General features: G+C 51.3%; 1 protein-coding gene across 1 annotated transcript in view; it reads right to left on the reverse strand.

The window, feature by feature from the left end:
• Positions 1-2,291: 2,291 nt before the first annotated feature.
• The window catches only part of LOC309878339 (transmembrane protein 263-like), a 191,966-nt gene continuing 173,499 nt past the window's right edge, over positions 2,292-20,758 (reverse strand). The window contains exon 3 of the mRNA XM_082760682.1: positions 2,292-5,593. Coding sequence (XP_082616808.1) covers positions 5,307-5,593 — 287 coding nt within the window. The 3' untranslated portion in view covers positions 2,292-5,306. The remainder of the gene's footprint in view (positions 5,594-20,758) is intronic.

The raw sequence follows: 20,758 nt of genomic DNA on the forward strand, positions 1-20,758 counted from the left end.
CAGCAGTCCCAGAGCTCGGTGGCTTCTCCGCTGCACTGCCATCGTCCCTGCTGGAGGGCTGCATGTTCCCAGGAGCCTGGGGCAGCTCTGCCGTGGGCAGGCATCCGTGCAGTGGGTGAGGTGGCCGGGGTGGCTGGCTGTGCCCATCCCAGCACCCGTGCTGCCTGCCAGCAAGCAAATGCATGCGTCTGGCTGCTCTGTGGGGCTGCCCTGCAGCTGTGGGGAGGGAGGTAAAACCCCCTCGACCTGCTGAAATGGCAGGCTGCTGCGGGGGGAAGGAGGCTTCTCTTTGCTTCCTCAGCTGGGAGAAGAAGCTGTGCAAACCTGCAAGACAAAACGGCAGCTGTAGAGGCAAAATTTCCTCTCCTTGGCTGCTGGGATACCACTTCTGTGGCTCAGCTAGCCTTCCTCTGGCCTGAATGTGCTCACACGCGCATTTTTGGTCTTTAAAGCAAAACAAGAAATCATGTTAAAAAAATCTTCCCCAAACTGCTCTTGCTATTCCAATCAGGAAACCTGCTTGCAGCAAAATGGCTTTTGAATCACGGTTGAAAGCCGTGTCCTAGTTTAAGTGGGGATTGAGCCTCAGCCCTGCTTGGTGCCTCATTTAGAGCCCTTAGGGGAGAGATCTGATTTCCCAAGGAATCTCTAACATCTTCGTTCAACTGTGCTTCCTCTGCCTGTTTTCCCCCACTGGAAACAAGAAACGGCGCAACAAAGATTTTTATCCTCAAATTTTACTGTAATTAAAATACAGAGATGCAGAATATTCCCAGAAACACACTGCAAAACAAACCAAGCAAACAAATTCAGTAGGAAACCAATTACAGACAATGAAATGATAAAGAACCAAAGTGTCCTCTGGAGCCCAGCACCATGCACAGGACTGCGCGGCCGCAGCGCCGGTCCCAGGCTCGCACCGGGCTCCTGGGGAAGCAGAGACGAGCCCCGTGCATCCGTCCCGGCAGCCCTGCGGCTCTCTCCGTCCATCTCCACGTTGACGCTCACGCTGTTATTTTTACCAGGATTGCTCTGCGATGGAGACACAGGGATGACCCACCCACAGGAACAAGAGCCAGCAAGGAAACCCAGAGGGAAAGGAATGGGGTAAGATTTTCCAGACACAAACACGGGCGGACAGAGAGGGGTGGAAGACATGCACTCCTCTCCCAGCCAGGGGAGCTGCGGGAACAGTCGCCCTCTCTGCCCTCCCAGCCAGCACGAGCACAGATGTTTGGACAGCTCTATCCAGGGGCAAGAAAAAAAGCTAAGGGAAGGGAAAAAAAGAACAATAATGGGATAAGCAAAGGGGAAAAGGGGGAAAGTAAGTTCCAGCAGGCTACCCTCTCAGCTGGGACATGCCCCTTGGGCACAGGGAACACCCAGCTGTGGTGGGCACAGGGCTGTGTGTAGGACCCACCCCAGCCCCACCGCGGGGAGATCACGGCAAAAGCCTGGGGGAGAGCTGGAAAGGTGGAAGGTAATGGAGGGGCTGAGCTGGCATTTGGGCCATGCACCCGTTGGGCTTATTGAGCTAGCTAAATGGAAACACTCGGTAATCGTCAGTGCTGTGGAAGCAGGGCCCCGGCCAAGAGTGGAACCACACCACACCCCCAAACCCATGTTCTTCCACTTCCCTTCCGTGCTCTTCCCTAGGGCCAACTCCCTCATGTTCATCCTCTGATTCAGAGCCTGTCCGAAGAAACAAATTCCCTCCTTGCTCCTCCTTTTCTCACTCCCTGACTCTTCCTCTCCCCTCCCCTCCTCCTGTCACCAGGACACCAGTCATCTCCCTTGCATGAGCTCCCTTCATCACTCTGTCCACCTCGAGCTTCCCCCTTCCTTTTGTACCAAGCTCCCCATCAGTGGGATTTATAGAAAATACAGTTTTTAGCCCTCTGCCATGAAGGGGCTGTGGGGAAGGCCTGCACCACGGCCTGGCTGCTCTCTGTGGTGGGGAAGGAGGGAAGGGGGGTTTCCATCAGCAAGCAGTGACCTCCCCATCCCAAACAGATCCCAACGTCATGCACCCAAAGCTGCCAGGAAGCATCTTTGTGGTTAGATTGGTGCCACCAGCCCTGTTTTTCTTTCTCCTCTGGCACAGACAGTGCCCAGAAGAGCAGCCTGGGGCTGGGTCACTGGGCTCAACCACACAGGCCTAGCATGCCAACAGGGACACTTTCCAGAAGCCTTCCTTTGAGCCCCGTGTATTTATGTATTTCTGTATGCTCATTAAGCAGTACGAGGCCCTGGTTTTTGGGTAGGTTTGATCTTCTAGCCCTGCCTGCTAGTTTTCCCTTTTTTTTTTTTTTTTTTTTTTTTGCTATTGTTGGCCCATGACTTCTCCATTAGCCGGGCTCAAAGAGCAGTTCCCCTCACACCTCTCCTCCCCTTCTCCAGGCCACCCTCCGAGGAAATGGCAGGTCCAGACAGACAGGGAGCCTTACGCCATTTACTGCAGGGTGTACTGAAGAGCAGACCTGAAAAGATGGGAAACCCTTAGGCCCTCCTTAACGCACTTTTATCATACTTTCCATGCCTGCAGACAATGGCCTGGGAAGGATCTATTCCCTCCCTCCTGGCAGCAGGAGCCTGTGTGGGAGGCTGGTTAGCCAGAGCATCATGAGCTTCCCTTCACCTGCCCTGGGGCAGCTGGAGAAGTGAAGCCCTTACACAGTCTTCTCCTGCCCAAAGCCTCAGAGAGGCAGTTAGGAAGACTGTCCCCTGTCCCAGTTGGTGAGAAACCATCTTTCTAAGCGGGCTGGTGACAGCACAGGTAGTTATGCACAAGCAACTTTTAGCTCTGGGGCTGGAGGTGGATTCAGAAGCAGTCTGTGATCTGGCATGAGAAATGAGATGTGCTGAGGGAGAGCGGTGAGCAGAGATCCGTGCAGTGCAAACTGCCCTCCAGCTTTGCAGGGCACTCGGTACAAAGGAAGAACAGACACGGTTTCTTCTGGCCTTGCTAACTGCCACGAGCATCCCAGCAAAGTGCAAGCACACATCAAGACCTGATCTTCCTGTGAAGCTGCTGCCTTCAGAGACAGAACCAACACATCTGGGTCAACTTGGCCTTCACAAGAACAAAAGAGACAAAGAGAGGAAATGCATACTCATACTGAATGCTGTTTCCTCTTCAGAAACAAAGACGTAGGTTAAACCACTCTCATGCTATCAAGAGTAACATACTGTGGAGATCAGCAACCTCTTGCCACTGCAAACAGCAGGGCCACTACCCAGCAAGGGGCATGGAGAGAGACTACTAACACCTGCAGGACTAACACAGGGACATGGTGACTGAAGTCAGGCCCCAAATGTGGATTTAATAAAGGTCGGAATCAAAACTGTTTCACAAGCCCAAGAACAATCAGTCAAAATGGGGGTGGAGGGGTTATACTTAAATACTCCCTGATGTTTGAGTCCTATGCGTAACAGAGCAGTCAGGAAATGCAATGACCTCCAACAGGAAATGAAAATCAAGGAAGTTGGCTTCAGTGTCCAACGATAGGGCAGAAAGTAAACAAACGGCATAGACAGGAGAAAGGAGATTTTTCACATTCCTTTGGTTTCAGTAAACTAAGCTGTTGGGCAACAGAGGGGAAACCTTCCTCTAAAACATGATTATTTTGACCAGGACCCTATATAAAACCTATGCGCTGGATGTGCCAAGGATGATTGTGTGAACTCCTCCGCGGCAGTGGCACAGTTTTGCTTACCTGGCTGAAAACATGCCTGTGGACTGAGACACACACACACGCTACCACATATGCATATCTACAGGATACAGCACGAACACTGCTTCACTTGCCTACGCATCCAACAGCTAACAACCTAGGCTAAGAACCTGCCAAAGCCAGGGAAGGCAGAGTTAATGTTGGAACCCGTGGCTTTCCCCAGCCTGGGAATTGCAGGGGACCTTGGAGTGTGAGTGTGTGCACGTGCATGTGCGTGCATGTGTGTGTGTGTGTGTGCACGATGTCTCGCAGCCCCTCGAGCATCACAGGCCAGGCTGAGGATGGCGATGACTCCCAGATGGATGCAGGTGTCTGGGTTTCTGCGGCACTGAGAGTTTGGGTGGGATATTTAGTGCAACACGGTCGTTTAGAGGGGCGGGGCTGGAGCCTCAGGAGCAGCACGTGAAGGAGTTGCTGGTGCCCTGCGCAGGCTCGCAGCCGCTGTAGCGTGCTCAGCCCCTTGGGGAAGCATCCTCCGAAGCAGCACATCCTGCTCCCAGCCAGGCCACCACTACCAGGGTGCTGAGTCAGGGGAGAGCGAGGCTCTCGGCCTCCTCTCCCTCCCTGGAGCAGAATTCGGATGGCATTTGGGAACACTCGTGGTTACCAGTGACATCTGTGAAGTGAGAGCGTGGCCTACAGCCAAAATGCCCCTGTTGCAGAGTGGGATACTGCAGGGACTTCAAGGGTCATACCCAAGGGTCTGGTTTGTGTCTCCGTGGCGAGGGCACCTCTCCCCTCGCACCAGTGGAGCATCAGTACCTGTGCTGTAATATCACAGAGGCCTGGCAGCTGCCACTGTCAGCTCTTTCCCCAGGTGGGCACACACAGCAGGTTTCATCCTCCCGCCTCTTACCCCGAAAATCTGCACAGAAGCTGGTGACCCAGGACATACGATACTTGTGTGTGGCATCATCCCTGAGCTGCTCTGCTGAGCTCGAGGGTTCCTTCTCTGAAGGGTGCAATTCAGCCAGGGAGTGAGTGACTGGGAGTAGCTTGTGGGATGGGTCCTACAACGAGAAGGTAAGAGGTACAGGGCAGGCGGGAGGCTTCCCCCTTTTCACAGCATCTCTCCTTTGTGTCAGTGGGACTTCTACTCTTTTCCTGCAGGCAGCCCCCCCAGGCACACCTCCCAGGGCAAAGGGAAACGGTGTTTCAGAGGCTGTCTTCCCTGCTGAAGCTCAATTCAATACCTAACCCACACTTCAAGCCAGGCATAATTCTCCCCCCTGCCCCCTTGTCCCCCCACCTTCAGGCAGATGGAGCCCGACACCCTCTCCCAGCCCTCCGTGCTTCCACAGAGGAAGAAGGGAGGAAGAAGACTGCGAGACAGAGACAACCGTGCCTTGAAAGCCCTGGGAGCAGAGAGGGTTCCCAGCAGGTGATGGGGGTGAAAGGCGCTGACAGCGGCTCTGAGAGCTCTGAGCCAGGCAGGCGGTGCTGAGCAGGCCGCAGCCGGAGTCTGCTCGGGTGCTGTACCCTCCCTGAAGCGGCTGGTTCCAACTCAAAGAGGTGCTGTGCAGGGGGAGAGTGTGGGCAGGTTGATCTTTCGGAAGGGAGCTGCTACGGGGATTAGTCAGCTTTGTCCTTCTTCTTTGCAGTGAAAGGGACTTTGCTGGCGACGGCGCTGCCCACGGCTCCGACGCCGCCGGTCACCGCCGAGACGCTGCCCTTCACCAGTCCAACGCCAGCCGCGGGGACGCTGGTCACTGCTGTTTTGGTGAGCTCCAGGCTCTTGCTGCCCACCCAGGCGACTCCTCCCAGCGTGGCACCCACGGCTCCCCGGGTGATACTGAACAGGCCGCCCGTCACTCTCCAGATCACCCCTGCCTGCGGCTGCGGGTGGTCCTTGCTGGCATCTGTGGGGACAGAGAGAAAGGGAAAGTCAGCAGAGCTCGAGCTTAGGGCCTTCTCCGTGGGCAGCTCCTCCAGCCCAGGAGGCTCTCCACCAGGGCACACGCTCCCACATGCCAGAGCCTTGCAGCCCCTTGATGCTCCAGGGAGGAACCGGAGCGATCCCAGACCTACAGCGTGGCAGGAGAGGACTTTGGCAGGCAGACGATGGGAGCAGAACTGCCCACATGGCAGAGAACAAAAGGCGTCGGCTCGGTTATATCCCCACACACAAGTCTCAGCGCTGCAATTTAAAGCAAATCCCACTAACGAGAGATGTAATTCCCCTCCCCTGCGTGTTGACTAATACCAGTAAATGACAGAGACCGCTGCCAACATGGGAGGCACGAGCTGCAGACAGCACCAGCTGACGTTTGCGTGGCCTGCAGGTCCCCGGGAGCATCTGCTTCAAGGTAGGTCTGTGCTAATGTCAGGTGAGGGACTGAGGCGCAAGGCAGGCCTCTCTGCCAGAGCTGTAATTGAGCTAGCAGATAGCAAACCACAGTACAGACACAGCGACACGGACGTCACCTCAGGTTGTACAAGCCCTCCAGAGATCTCAGCGATGTATTTAATAGCGTTAAGACTGTGCTGGTGTACCTGTGCCAGCTGGATGGAGGCCAGCACAACATACCCACCCAAGCTGCCATCGTACCTGCCCACAGCCCCGCAGACGTCACCGCTCACAGCTCGCCAGTTCTCGGGGAAGGGGGGACTCGAAGCTGGCAGCCCCCGTGTCGGCCCCCACACAACCCCCTCGCTTTGTGCCGCACATGGGCGGCAGAGGAGGAGCTGTTCTTTTCGTGGGACGAGGTATTTCGGCGACTGCCTTCTGATTCACTGCCAGTTCTGTACACGAGATGAGTTACTAATAATTGCAAAAATACAACAAAGCAATTGTCGCAGGAAAAAAAGCAAGCACCAGCTGGGAAGACAGCAGCCCTGGAGCAGCAGCATCCCTTCTAACCTCTTCTAACCCACTACCTACTCAGAACAGAGGTTGCACAGTGCTAATGTAGCAAGAGGGCTTTAGCCTCCTGCTAAATGCACACCCCATTTCCTCTTTGATGCTCTCACGTTCCCCCCCACACTCTTTCTCCGAAGCTCTCTGCTACTTGAGAAGAAAGCCCCTTGTTTATCTGCTCACCGCCAGCCTCTTTCTTTGGCTGTTAATAATATTCCAGGCAACAGAAAATTTCTACCTGGAAAGCCCATTTTGATGTCTCCACCCACTGCCATTTCCACGCAGATTAGAGCCAATATTGATTCAGGCAGTGGACCTCCTTTGCTAGCAAGCAAAGGCCTTGGGAGGGCTGGAAGGCTGGTGAACAGCTCATCAAGCTGCGGGGCCCCAGCACGCTGCACGCCCTGCTTGATGGAGATGTCAGACCTATTCAGTCTAAGCAAACATCTTCCTTCTGTTGTTAGTAACTCGTCTCACCCTGCGTCTTTACCACATCTGCTATTCAGTGTACTTCTACCCAGAGATACCACGAATTTGCTGGAGCAGAGACCGTCTTCCCCTTGTCCGCATGACACGCAACACAGTGGGGTCTCTAAGTGCTGGTGGAAAACAACCCATTTTTTTTTTCTTCCTTTTTTCTTTTTTTTTTTTTTTTAAGCAAACCAACCAGAAATCTGACAGAAAGCAGCAGCAGCAGGGCACAGATTTTACCCTTGGAAGCACTGCTTGCCCCAGGGTGCTGGATGCAGACGGCTGAAGGGACAGCCTGACCTTGCCACAGAGATCAGAGCTGCTGCCCGCATCACGAGCACTCGGGCGGACTGCGGGCCAGTTAGTCACACCGGGGGCTCCCAGGCTGCAGCGGGTCATTTGTAGGGTGGACGGGTGCTCCAGGGCACCGAGGAAACGATTTAAGATGTCTGCAGATTCAAATGGCTAACTTTTAGACACTCAACACATGAGTTTAAGTTAGGAAATTTGATTCGCTTGGCTCTGTTTCTAGTCAGGGAAATGAAGGGCGCTTCTTCGGCAGATTTAGATTAGGCATGAGCCTGAATTAGGTGCTGTGATGATCCCTTCCTGTTCATTTTTGTGTTCTAAAATTCTGCAGATTTTGGAGCCATTGCATAGATTTTCACCTGAGCTTCACCCAGGCTGTGCAGCAGCCTTCCCTTGGGCCCCGGGCTCAGGACAGTGCCTGGGAGCAGCCTGGTGCTCACCAGCTCCGATGACTTGGAATAAAGGCAGCCTGGAAAATCAGACTGGTTCTGCACATGAATGCCATCCTTAGCGGGATGGAATGACATGGGTCTTGTGCTCCCACTGCCCTGTCCAGGGAGGCAGGATCCTTTGTGTCCCTCAGAGGACTGCAATGCAGAAGCTCTGGGCATTAAGCAGCGTGCTCAGCTGCAGAACCAAGAGCTGTATCAATGCAGCAATAATCTCCCTGGCTCTCCCAGTGCAAACCTGTCTCTGAGGCTACCTGCAACACCTCTCTAGGAGGCTTTAGGCCTTGGCCCACATTTCTGGGGCCGTGGGAGCTGCTCAGCTATCAGGCCAACACCAGTGCGAAAATCGCTCAGATGCTGTGTTTGCCTGCGGGTGGATAGCCCAGGGACCAGAGGGGAGGAGGCAACTGCAGATGAGATTAGGGGGGATGTTACTCTGCCAGCAAAGAGCTAAAACATATCGGAGAAAGTGTCAGGAAATATTAATGAAGAAAGACAAGGACAAAGGTTCTTTCTGATTAAGCTAGGCAGAGTCAACAAAGCTGCGGCATCCTGGAGCATCAGTGCTTGCACGCTGCCTGCACCTGCACCTGCTCTGCAGCTACTCCTGTGGTCCTTAAACTCACAAGTAGCAGGGAAGAAGGATGGAGGACCTGGCCCTTGGAGGCTTCAAGGCTGTTTCAGGAGCATCCCCAAGGCTTTGCCACAGAACAGAAGCTGTACCACCAAAAGAAGGAGAAAATTAAAAAATCTCAGATTTCAATCTATAGGAAAAGAAAAAGAGAAATCCTTTGTGACCCCAACCACAAGGGGACACGTCCTAAACTGGCAGCAAGCTGAAACAGGTCGTATTTGCTCTATACTCCAGAGGATGTGTCGAAAGCTCTCTAGCCATCCCTGGTTAGTTTGTCTTCAGGACTGCAATAAACCCCATAGTAAGCTGTCATGTAAGATAAGCATCGGATTTACAGTGCAAATTAGTCTCTCAGACAATGGAGTGAGCTAAGCATTTTGTTGGCACAGAGGAGCCCAGATTAAGGGTGAGACAGACAGCAGAGATGAAATACACAAAATAATCAGAGAGACAGACACACAGCCAGAGCACGGGGGCAATTCTGTTCCCTGGAGCCCACTGCAGCCCATGCTGCTCATAAAAACTCTTCACCATCTGTCAAGCCCTTTTTCTTTTCTATCAATGACCCGGCCTTTTCAAGGGTCCCTTCAGCTTCGCTTCACCCCATGTCAGCTCAGAACAGAGGAAGAAAGGGAAAAAGAGATGAATAAAGCGCTCGGCTGTCCAAACGCCGCCTCTGTGTGCCGAGGTCGGCACCCCGCACGACGCCCTCCTCCTTGGCCACAGCCTCCCCCAGTCCCCACGGGTTTCTGCGCGGCACAGGCAGCCTGCTGGCCGGGGCTCCAGACAAAGCCCTGCTTTCTCATCGGGTCCTGATAGCATCTATGACTCAGGGCACGAGTGAGATCAGTTTGTCGGTAGTAACAGATACAATTTGCAAAGCTGCTATGGTGACTGCTCAGCGCTTTGCGTTGCGTTCATTTGGTGAGACAACACTAGAGCCTGTGCTGGTGGCCAGGATAATGGAGTGGGCCTTATTCTTCCCCTCAGCTCCTGCTAGCAGGTGATACGATGGGCAAGGAGAACTCTCTGCTTTAAAAAGGATTAGTACGAGCTGCTCTTTCTCGCTGATTTCCAAACCCAGCCCCGAGTCAGGAAAGCAGCGTCAGGGGCAGCACACGGGGCTGTGCGTCCATAGGACACCTCTGTCCCAGCTGAGCCCCAGGCGAGAGAGCTGGGCGGGCTCAAAGACCAAAACAAAGAGTAAATGGCACCTACCTGTCCCTCTGCAGAGGTGGGAAGAAGTGTGAGGTTGCTAGCTCAAGCCTGAATTATGCCTCTGGCAGCTAGTAAGCAACCACTGTGATAGTAGCTGGTGGACTGTGGCAGGCTCCCCTACCTAGAGAAATGGTTGGTCTGCAGGAACAAGCCGGGGTGGAGGGTCAGTGACTCACACTGTCTACTCTCAGCTTTGCCACTGATTTTTTAGCAACTGAGCAAATCAGTCTCGCCTTTAATGCCTCTGCACCACTGTGATTGAGAATGCGTGATTTTCTAAAAGCCTGGCGCGTTGAGTCACAGAAAAAGTGTGTATGGGAGAGAAGTTTCCAGCCCTGATGTTTCTTGGAGAAAAACCTGGAAGTTTGATTCAAGAGTGCTCTTAAAGCTCTGAGAATCCCAAATGGATTATTGTTATTTTTAACCTTGCGATTTTCTGAGCCTACCTCAATTTGAAACACATGGGGCTGGCACTGCTGCTTCTTTTCCCCTTCTGTAAAGTGATGCTGAAGTTAATGATCCCTATTTCCTTGTATTGCTGTGCTGTCATGAAGGTTAATTAGGTACAGTTGGTGCAGTGCTTTAAGCGGGGAAACTGTGTTTGTATCATCATGACTGGCACTGACAGATTCCTGTTGACATTCTCAGTAGAGATGCCAACGACAACTTCCAATTTATCTCTGGAGAGGTTTCCAGCGTACAGACAAGTCACAAAGGCAAGAGAAAAGCTTGCCCCTTCCCTGTGCACACCAGCTCGTTGTGGAGCTATACCAGGCAATTGTGTAACTCGGATTTTCAGTTTGAGAAACTTTTCCAGCACAAGCAGCCGAAGCAGGCAGATACCACTCTGGCTGTTGGGCATATGTAAAACCTTGCTGTATACCTTCAAGGGGGATTCATCCAGGGAAAGCCAACACTGCCTTCTTCCAAGGCTCCTGCAATGCTGCTGGAGAAGTCTTAGCTAACCCTGTGAGGTACAGTGCCAGTGAGCATTACTGCCTGAGAGGAAGGAAATGCTGTTGCTGTCCTTCCTGCATTTCAGGATGAAAGATCTAGATCTTGCAGTGTCAAAGGCAAAGCGTTAAAAGGGAGCACTATGAAGCGTTCACCCACCTGTGTTTCATTCCTGCCATCGATCCCGCACTGCAGCTTATTGGGAATGGCTCCATGGGCTTGGCAGCTGTGCTCTCCCCAGCCCTGCTTGGCCCAGGCATCAACCACTAGGCACCAAGATGGTTGCCACCAGCAAAAAGCCTAGAAATGCCACATTGAGTTTTCCCCTTGAGTTTTAAGCATTTATCGCCAGAGTCTGCAATCAGCAAGACACATTTGCCTCTCTCTGCCACAGGACCGCTCGGGATCCTGCTGCACGCAGCAAAACGGGGGCAGCTGTCTCCAAACCCCAGCTCACCCCAGGGCTCTTCACTGGCACAACGAGCTTTAATTGTTCCTTGCACATGCCCCAGGAGCATTATTAACTGCTGAAACATCTACCTTGAAGCACTGAGAGGCAGGGTTCAGGAGGGTAAATGAACAGTGATGGAGAGTGGCTTGTTTTCTTCAGCTGAGCCTTCAGGGAGAAGCAGTCTAAGCCCTGACTCTGGAAGTGTGAGGCTCTGCACTGTGCTCTGAGTTGGTTGGGATTTTTCTGACTAGCTCATCTTTGGTTGGGAAACATCACGTCAGTGAAACAGAAATTATTTGTATAGACACGGTGCTATTGTTGAAACTTTCACTGAAAAGCGAATTCAGGGAGCTTGGCCTCAGAGCAGCTGATAACCCAGCGGCTGAAGCATTAAACCAGCCCTGAGCCAGCCCAGGGACACCCCCCAGCCTTACACACACCGCTCAGTGCCCGAGCAGCAGAAATGAATGACATTTCCTCTCTTTCTGTTTCACTTTGTAGGAATAGGTATTAATTGGAGGAAGAATATAAACTTCCTCTCTCGCTTTGGAAGTGCTTTCATACCAGAGTCAAGATGTGCTGTGAGAGGGGTCTCTTCTTATTATTCTTGAAAAAGATCAGCAGTCCCTTTGCTTTGCTTTTCTGCTTAAGAGAACTGTTCTCTTGATCCAGAAAACTATCTGCTATGCAGTTGCAATGGCCTATAAGGAACTGCCAGTCTTCTAGTCAGGATTCCCTGGGACCCTTTAGATTTTTAATTCTTTATTTCCCCTCCAGGTTTACAAGATTTCAGCAACACTAGTCACAGGGACTGGACGTGGTTTCTCAAGATGCTGAAGAGCAGGATGGCCCCCAGCCCTGAGGTAATGCTGCTTCTGCCCTACAAAACACACGTGAGGACAGGCAGCACAGTCCACCTGAAAGGATCAAGCAGGAGCCTGGAGACCTTGTTGTGCTCTCAGCATGATCAGATCTGCTGGGCAATGGTTTCCTCCCCTCTGCTTCCCCTTCTCCTCCTCCTGCCTAGCGGCCTGATTTAGGGGCAGTGTGCCTGCCCATGCAGCTGCTGGGGACCCTGCCAGGCAGCCAGGCAGCAGGAGCCCGTCCCACCTGTGCCAATCCCAGAAAGCCGGGGATGTCAGGAGCCTGCCCTCTGCGCAGAAGAAACTGATGAGCACTAATTGATTGCTCTCACAGTGCCTCTTAGAGACAATCCCCCAGCTCCCACTGGTGCACTTAACCTCTAATCTGAGAGAGAGAAAAGTGCACACTGGGACAAGGTCCTCAAAAGGTTGCCACCTTCTGACATAGATCGTGAGTGCTTAAAGATAAGGACTTTCCATTTTTATTGGCTTGTACAACAGCTGGCTTTATGAGCCCCTTGTCTCAGCTGGAACAAACGTTATCTCCCACCACTAAAATCATCACTAAAAATCCACAGCATCTCTGAAGGCCACTGACAGTGCAGACAGATGATCCTGAAAGGCATGAGGCTTCACCTTGCCCAGCTCTGTCTGGCAGCTGCTTTCTTCCCACCCAAGCAAACTTCCAGGTCCATATGAGAAACTGAAATGATGCAGCATGGCAAGCATGACCAGCAAGGGACAGCTACCAGCTGGGCTTTGTTTTCCCTCTCCATTGTGTTAAAAGCACCAGAAGTGGCCATCGGGCTTAGTTTGCTTGAACTTTATGTCCCTTCAATTTATATCTACTTTCAATTTCTATTCTGTTCCACCTATATGCTCTTGATTCAGTCAAGAGTCTTGCTTAAAAGCCTGGCAAGAAAGCATATGAAGCATATGAAGCTGTACCAATGGCTCCTGCTATTCACTGTCCTATAGGAGTCCCATCACCACGACACTGTGATTTTGGATCAAAAGGACAAGAATTACCTCTTGCTGTGAATATGGCCTGGCACAGCAGGCTCTGGATCTCATTTGGGGATCTGTGGGTGGAACTGGAACAGTCCAGTGAGCTCGATGATTTCCAGCAGCCTTAGGCTTTAATGGGTTGGGGAGGAGAGCTCTCATACTTAAAATACTATTTCCTTAAAAACAACCCTTCCTGGTATTTGTGCCTAGGCTGAAGAGACCATCGTTTTAAGCCTGCTCTTTGACCCATGCTAGCTCAGCTCTTGTCAGGGCACATCGCCTGCTCTGTCAGCTCTGTAACAGGGGTTGCACCTTCTTTGAGGAGCTGCTTTCAGCTGCTTGTGATAGCACCTGGCGCAAAAAGACCCCAAATGAATCAGAGGCTCTTGTTAAACAGCCTTGTTAATTCAGCTCTGATGAAGACACGGGAGAAAAAAAAAATAAATCAATATTTGTTAAATGAAAAAGGACAAAATCTGTTGAGAAATAAAGGTCATTTTCATGGTTCTGTGAGGCCCTCACAAACAATGGAGAGTAAATAACATAATCCAAGCTTATGTAAGAAATGACTTTTCTTCCATGCTCTGGTGCTACCCAGTGGATTTTACACAAAGGCAGACGTGGCTGGGCCTCTCCTGCCCAATGAGGCCAGAAGTGCTTCCCATGCCAACGCTGCAAACTCACAATTTATCAAAAGATGCCTGAGCTTGGTCCCAGCAGCAGTTTGGGAAGGGGCGTGGGAGGGACAGGCAGTCACATCTGACAAGCAGGAAGGTGCTCTGAGCTGGCACCATCAGCCATCGAAAGCCTGCTCTGTTCATCCAGCAACGGCCGTGTACATTTTGTGTACACTGCCACCTTACTATTAAAGGCTTAATCTGTCTGTGTTATGGGAACATGATTGTCACTCAAACACTTTGCAGCTGAGATTTCCAAGAATTTGTCAAAAGGTACTCCCAGAAAATTTATGAACAGATCCTGCCTAAGAGAAGAGGACCCAGGTTCAGGCATTTCTTCTTCCCACTCCTGGAGCAGCTGAGCAATGGATGTTGATGCTTTCCAGCAGGATGGCTGGCACCAGTGAGAAAGGCAGAAATTGCCCATTTATTTTGATTATGTGCTCCCTGCCTCCCCCCTCAAGGAACACGGAAGAACTGAAGAAAAAAGGGACAGAGGCTCAAAAAGCAAAGCCGCAAATTTTAACTGACCTAAGGTCTGAGTGAAGATTTTTGACTGAGAAAAATGACCCCTTCATCCCAGAGGCTACCCAGGATTTTTTCTGTCCATCCAAAGGATAACAGGACAGTTAAGCTGAAAGCTGTTTGCTACAGAAACAGCTGAGCTGGGGATCCACCAGGGAGGCACAGATGTGTTTGTCTGCTCACGCTTCAGCACGCCAGCAGCGGGCAGGAAGGGGGCTTTGTTATTCTGCTGGTGGTAGGTGTTCGGTGGCATCGGCTCAAAAACTTGTTCCCCAGCTCAGCTGTCAAGGGGAGAGCGCGGCACTTGTGAGTGGGCAGGTACACTGCCTCTGGGAGCAAACAGATGAGCAGGCAGACCGTCCTTCCCCCGCAGCCGGGCTGAACGGGGAAGGACAGGACCGAGCCGTGTGTCAGATGATTAGATCTATCCTGGTGCAAAAATCACACCCCTGCACAATGCCCAGACCTCTTGCCTGTCCCCTCGCCTCTGTCTCTACTTAATGTGACAACCAGTCCGCCCACTGTTGTGCTCCTAGCCAGCCTGTCACCTGGAAATCTCAGCCCCGAATGCATAAATTAAAGGTAGCACTAACGCTGTCCAAGGAGACGTCAAACCTGCTTTGTGCTGCACAGACACAGAGCTGCTGCTCGGGAAGGTGAAGCTGCAGGCGTGGCAGCTCCCTTTGCCTTCCTCCATATTCATGTTCTCGCTCTTTTCGGGGCAGATCTCAGCGAGGCACCGCAGGGACTCAGCACGTGCTCGGCCTCCCGGTGGGTACTGACGGGCTCTGCCTGGTGCTGCAGCGTGGGCAAGTCGCAGTTATTCTGGGATGCTCTCACAGATGCTGGGATATCCAGGGCTCTGCTTGGGGTCAGTGCTTCGTGTAGTTGGACAATATCTGGACCACAAAGTGCCAGACCTGTAACCTGGGCAGGCTGAGGGCCTGATTCCCTCGGCTGCTCTGTGCCTGCTTTTTCTGAGGTGTTTCTGGCCTTCAGTGCATCTCGGTGGCACTGAGAGGAAGCCAAACAGCCTCCCACCAGATTCAGCAGGACCTTCCTTAACTAAAGGATGTCCCTTCAGCCTGTGAACTCAGCTCCCAGCAGGGATTTTGTGCCCAGAGGCCAGCACGAGAAATACTGCTAACGCTTTTGCTCTCATTCAATTGACCAACTGCTGAAAATCCTCTCATACGCCTGACTGGAACAGCGATGTGCTGGGGAAAGCTGAATGCCCGGAGAACCCGAGACCCCTCTGGGATCACTGCCCTTCTTCAGTACCTACCTGCTTTGAATCAAAGCCGAGACAAAGGCTGGGATTTCTGTCAGAGCAAAGGGCTCGGTGGAAAAATTCAGCTGCACACCTACGGCAGCCTTTCAGGTCTCCACGTTAAGACAACATTTACTGTCCTGATTCTGTAATGCAGCCCAGCCTAGCAATGGGGCCGTGCTTTTGCTATCGGGAAATGAAATGCAGTATTACTCTTTCTCCACAGATTCCTCTTAGCTTTTCTTCTGCAATCTGCATGCAGGGGAAGCAACAGGGCAGGACAGCTAATTCCTTTAAAAACGAGGGAGTATCCACGGATGCTTTCCAGTACGATCCTACAGAGCTGCGGGATCTGGTCAGGTACCTTCCCACCTTTCACACCAGGGTGCCCAGCTCAGCTTGCGGTCCACGTGCAGCCACGTTACCCTCATTCTCAACACAGGATAAAACTTTCAGAAACTCCAGACTCTAGCATGCCACACTCTAGCTTGGCTAGAGCAATCATTACAGAAACTCATTTGCACCTTTATTTTCCTGCTTTTGTTTCCAATCAGATGCATACAGGGAATAACTGGAGTGACATGAATCTAATCAGAGGCTGATGTCGCATCAGAAATCCCATCAAGTTGTCTTCCAGTCCCAACAGGCCCTCCACTGAAAGAAAACATCTTGTCGTGGCTTGGAGAACCCCTGTGTACACTGTGTCCCCAGCAGGGATTCTTAATGGGCTCAATGCTCAGAAACTGGGTTTTATTTTAGAAAGGAAAAAAATATCCTTTCTATTTAAATACCCTTTTAGATCTTGATCGTGCTTTTCTGAACTTTTTTTATCCTAGCAACAAAATAACTCTGTATTAAGGAATTCCAGGCAGAGAAATCTCAATTCTCCAGTACGGCTACAGCAGAACCCAGGTGGCCTAGGAGACCCCGCACACATACCTCATGCCTGCTGTGCACCAGCACACATCTGCTCAAGCAAAAGCTCCTGCAGCAGGACACGTGCAGGGCTGTTCACCACTCAGCCAGAGCAACCTTGTGGGGCTACTTCAACCCTGAACGCCTTCAACTTGGAAAACCCAGCTGACACCACAACCCCAGCCCAGGCTGCAGAGCTCACCATTCCTAAATGCTGAGCCCTGTTTCTGACACGGACTCACAGATTAACGTGCGGCCTCCAACCTGCACCTTCCAGATTTCTGCTTAATGAGTTTTTATCGAGCCTCCTGGGGCTGCATTCAAGCGTCTTGCCAGCTAGGGTCGCACAGATAGACACTGTCTGCTGAGCACTAAAGGCCTCTCTTCCCCTACAGCAACAACTTGGCTGCCTGAACTAGCTGGCTGATGGCAGCACCTGGATGCCAGCCAAAGGCAGTAAGTTTTTTGCAGCTGAATATGTTTAGTCCCCTTCCTAGGGCACCGTCTCCATTATACAGCTATTGTTTATGACCCCAATTATCTCCCAGAAACTGGTCCTTGCCTGCAGTTAATAACCAAGGCTAAGTGATCAACCGTGAGGACTCTAGCAAACTGGTTGTTAACTTCTCTGTCGACCAAGTTCAGAGTCTTTTACTGCTATTAGAAACTCAGATTAACGATTCAGAACAGAAATGGGCTCTCCCGTGATGTGGATAGGTGAGGCCAGGTGAGGGGGGAAAGACTCACTGGTTTTTCCTTGAGATGAGCTTTCCTTCACCTTCCTTCTCAGCTTTCCTTCACCTTCCTTCTCGGCCTCCCCTCATGTCAGGGAGATGGTGAAGAACATCTTGTTTTGCAGAGTACTTCAAACTTTTCTAGGGACCTGGATCGTGTGTATGGATCTATATATAAAACAGGCTCACCCTCTGGAAATTGCTTTCAGGGACCTCTTCCAAACTGTAATTCCTACCCTAGTATTTCAGATTCCCAGCAGTTAAGAGCAAGCCAATACTGCAAACCCCTATGGGGTAGGAAAATGAGACCTCACCTCAGAAGGAAAAGCTGCAGAGAGAACTAGAGCCCAGTGCACAGAAATGAATCTCGGGTTTCAAGAGGACCTATGTCCAATAACAGACATTCTCAGCTTTTTCCAGCCTACTCATCCCAGGTTGATTAGTAAAGCAGCTCTCCAACAACTCATCTGAAAATAGTTTTAATTCAGAAAAAGCTAATGCTACTTCCATTTTCAGATCTTTCTTGCCCCATGAATGCTAATGAGAGGCCATCAGCCTGGCTCTCACAGGCTCACGAGGGCCACTAGGTATCCTACAGGACATATTTGTCTTGAGATTCACCATCCCTTGGTGGGTGAAAAAGCACGGAAATCTGATTGTGGCGAATTAACACCATGGTCTTTGGCAGCTGCTCTGTCCCAATCTGTACAGACTGAGCCTGAGAGAACCAGAAAAATAAACCCAGGCAGTGCAGCTGTACAACTGTGGAGCCCTGGGATGAACAGACAATGACACAGGGAGGGAAACATTGGCTAGAACAAGTGTAAGGATTCCTGGTTGCTTATCCACATCATTAGGAGTTGGTGCCTACAAATGACTTCGGACGCAATGAGCTCACAGCTCACCACTTTACATCCTCCTACAGCCCTCTCTTCTGTGGCAGCTATATAAACAGTCAATTAATGATGATTTGACTGCCAAGCAGCCCTACTTAGTGTTGATATTTGTTCTCTACGAGCCGAGAAAGATGACAAAATTTACTGACAGGATCATTTCTCTCTCCTCCTTCCCCTCACCTTTCAGCTGGCACTCATCATTTTCAGCAGCGAGCTCTTCAAGACCTGCACTCAGGGAAATGCATCTTGTAGTGTCCCCATCTCCTGCTGCCGCCGTGGATATACAGGGAACGGGGGAAGGAAAAGGGCACTGCTTGTTGGAAAGTCTTCTCCTGCCCAGATGGGTGCCTCTCCAGGACCTCCTGCACTAAGTCTGCCATACGCTGCCCAACAGACATTTACCTTCCTACCACTCTGTGCATCAAACAGCAAAAGGCAGACACGGAAGGAAACTGTTGAGAAAAAGAGAGGGGGCACCTTTCCCTGTGTGACAACGTGCTGGATGACAAGAGACCAAAAGGTGTTTCACCATGGGTGAGGGCAGGGCCGCCACCTGTGGAAAGGGTGAGGATGGATGTGGGAGGCCATGCCTCTAAGTCAATGGCCAGCAGCTCCTGACCACGTAACAACTCATGGGGACCTGCATGGTCCAGAGGGGAGCTGAGTGGCTGCCGAGCCCTCAGCTGCTGTCCTGCACCACGGCTTGCAATAGCGATGCGGCCACCATTCCCTGAGAGTGCTCAGGCAGCTTTAAAAACACACTCTTTCATCCTTACGCACAAATTTACTTATTCATGTATTCTCAACAGAAGCACTAACGGCCATAATTGGATCCATTACCGGGGTTATTAGAGCTCTCCGTCACTGCCTCTGCAGCCTTGTGTGGTGCTGGGGAAATGCACAGGGAGAACAAACAGGGCAGAGGCACGGCCAGTGGCAGGGGCTTTAAAAATTCGTTAAGTTGTTGCTGTGGCAACTAAAACAAAATTTCTGGCAGGAACTGTGACATGTGGGGAACTGTAAACTTCTCCATTTGTGGAAAACATTGGTCATGTCTCTGAAAGGGAGGTGGAGGAAAGACAGAAAGAAGGGCTCTTTTCAGAGGCTGCTAGAGCAGGAGCCAAAAACGGTCCGCTTGCAAATTTATTCTTATGGCAAGCCTTGATGACGGTTGGATTTTACATACCAGAGCTTCCCAGGAGCCAGTGCACCGAGACAGACCTGGCGTGTACGGAGGAGCACTTCGAGGTATTCAGCCCAGCTGGTCCTGACTGCCAGGGAAGGAACCGAACTGCTGCGTGGACACCAGCAGCGCTGGAAGCCACTTGCTTCTGCCCTCACCTGCCTCCTCTGCCCTGCAACCTAGCAAGGGTCCCCACGGGAATTGAAGCTCATCTGGGAATTAACTTAGGAATGAACTGGGAATTACCAAGGTGATGGATTCTGGAACACCAAACTTTCCATCCATAAACAGGAGATGGAAAGGCAGCGGATAGATCTGGAAATACTAAAATTTGGCTAGAAAGACTGAACCTGATTTCACCGTAAGATTTCAAGGTACTCATTTCTCTCTGAGAGGTCACAACAGCAGTAACCACACAAATGAATGTGACACATCCTGACAGACTTCAGATGGTGTCCACTATTTTAACACCTCAATACAGGCTGCAAACTTTCAGGATCACGTATGGTCAGCATCTCAATGTCATGTTAAATTACAATGCAGAACCTGCAAAAGCAGAATCAGAGTTCATTTAACATTGATTTAGACTAAACAAGCTCTTGTGTCACCATTTAGTTTCCCGGGAGATTCCCCAGATAATGTTTGAGCCTCCTTAGCTAGCAAAGTACAACACTCCTGCCCCACACCTTCCCTGCTTAAGGAACACAGCTGATCAGTCTGTTACTTCTGAAGCGTGTAATTCACTCAGTTTGGAAACTTAGAATGGCAATGGGTGTCTGATGCGAGACTGAATTCTCTCACGTTTGGTGCCTAGGTTGGAGCTAGCAAATGGGCACTTTGCAAAAAGATTCAAGAGCGACAGCAGATGCTGCCAGCAGAAAATTTGCCTACTGAGAGATACCGTATAGGCAAAATGATTGATGAGGATGTCGGTGTTACTCTGAAGTCAGCAGCTTTGCTATGAGGACTTTATTGCACGTTAGGCTTGCTTGGTGGGACTGATTTCCTCTGTGAAAGGAGGAGCAAAGGGAATGGGAGGACAATGATGAGGGACTGGCATCAGGTCAGCAAGGGTGAGCGACATCCCTGCAGCCCCATTGTCATGCAGCCAGTCTCCTCTCCTCCGTCCCTGGTGGCACCAGGCTCACGACTTCCTGACCTGGGCCCTCGCGACTCACCAGGCTTTGCTGCATTAATGACCTCAGTGTGAATTTTTTAAGCTGACTGACAGCAACCTGGAAAAAAAACGAGAGGAGTTATGCAGTTGCACCACTGCCAAAGGGGAGCTTGACGCAGGGCAGGCAAGAGGCCCCGGCTAAGTGTATGGGAGGTCTTTAAATAGACACCCTGGGTCTGCTCTGCACAGCATTAAGGTGGTGAGGCTCTGAGGTCAAGGTAAGAAATGAGCACTTGCAAAGCTCAGTGAAGCTTATGCTTACGACGCAGCTCTAATTATCCCGTTAATCAAAGCAAAAATCCTTCAGTTTCACAAATCCAGCCAGCAAAAGGCTGCAAATCCACAGCTCAGTCGCTTAACCCCCAACTGCCCTACACACTAGAAAGCCAAGTAAAAGGAAATTTTGAAAGGCTTCGAAGAAATCTGACTCTGT

The sequence above is a fragment of the Aythya marila genome, assembly GCF_965140915.1.
Source record: "Aythya marila genome assembly, chromosome: 5".
NCBI lineage: Eukaryota > Metazoa > Chordata > Aves > Anseriformes > Anatidae > Aythya > Aythya marila.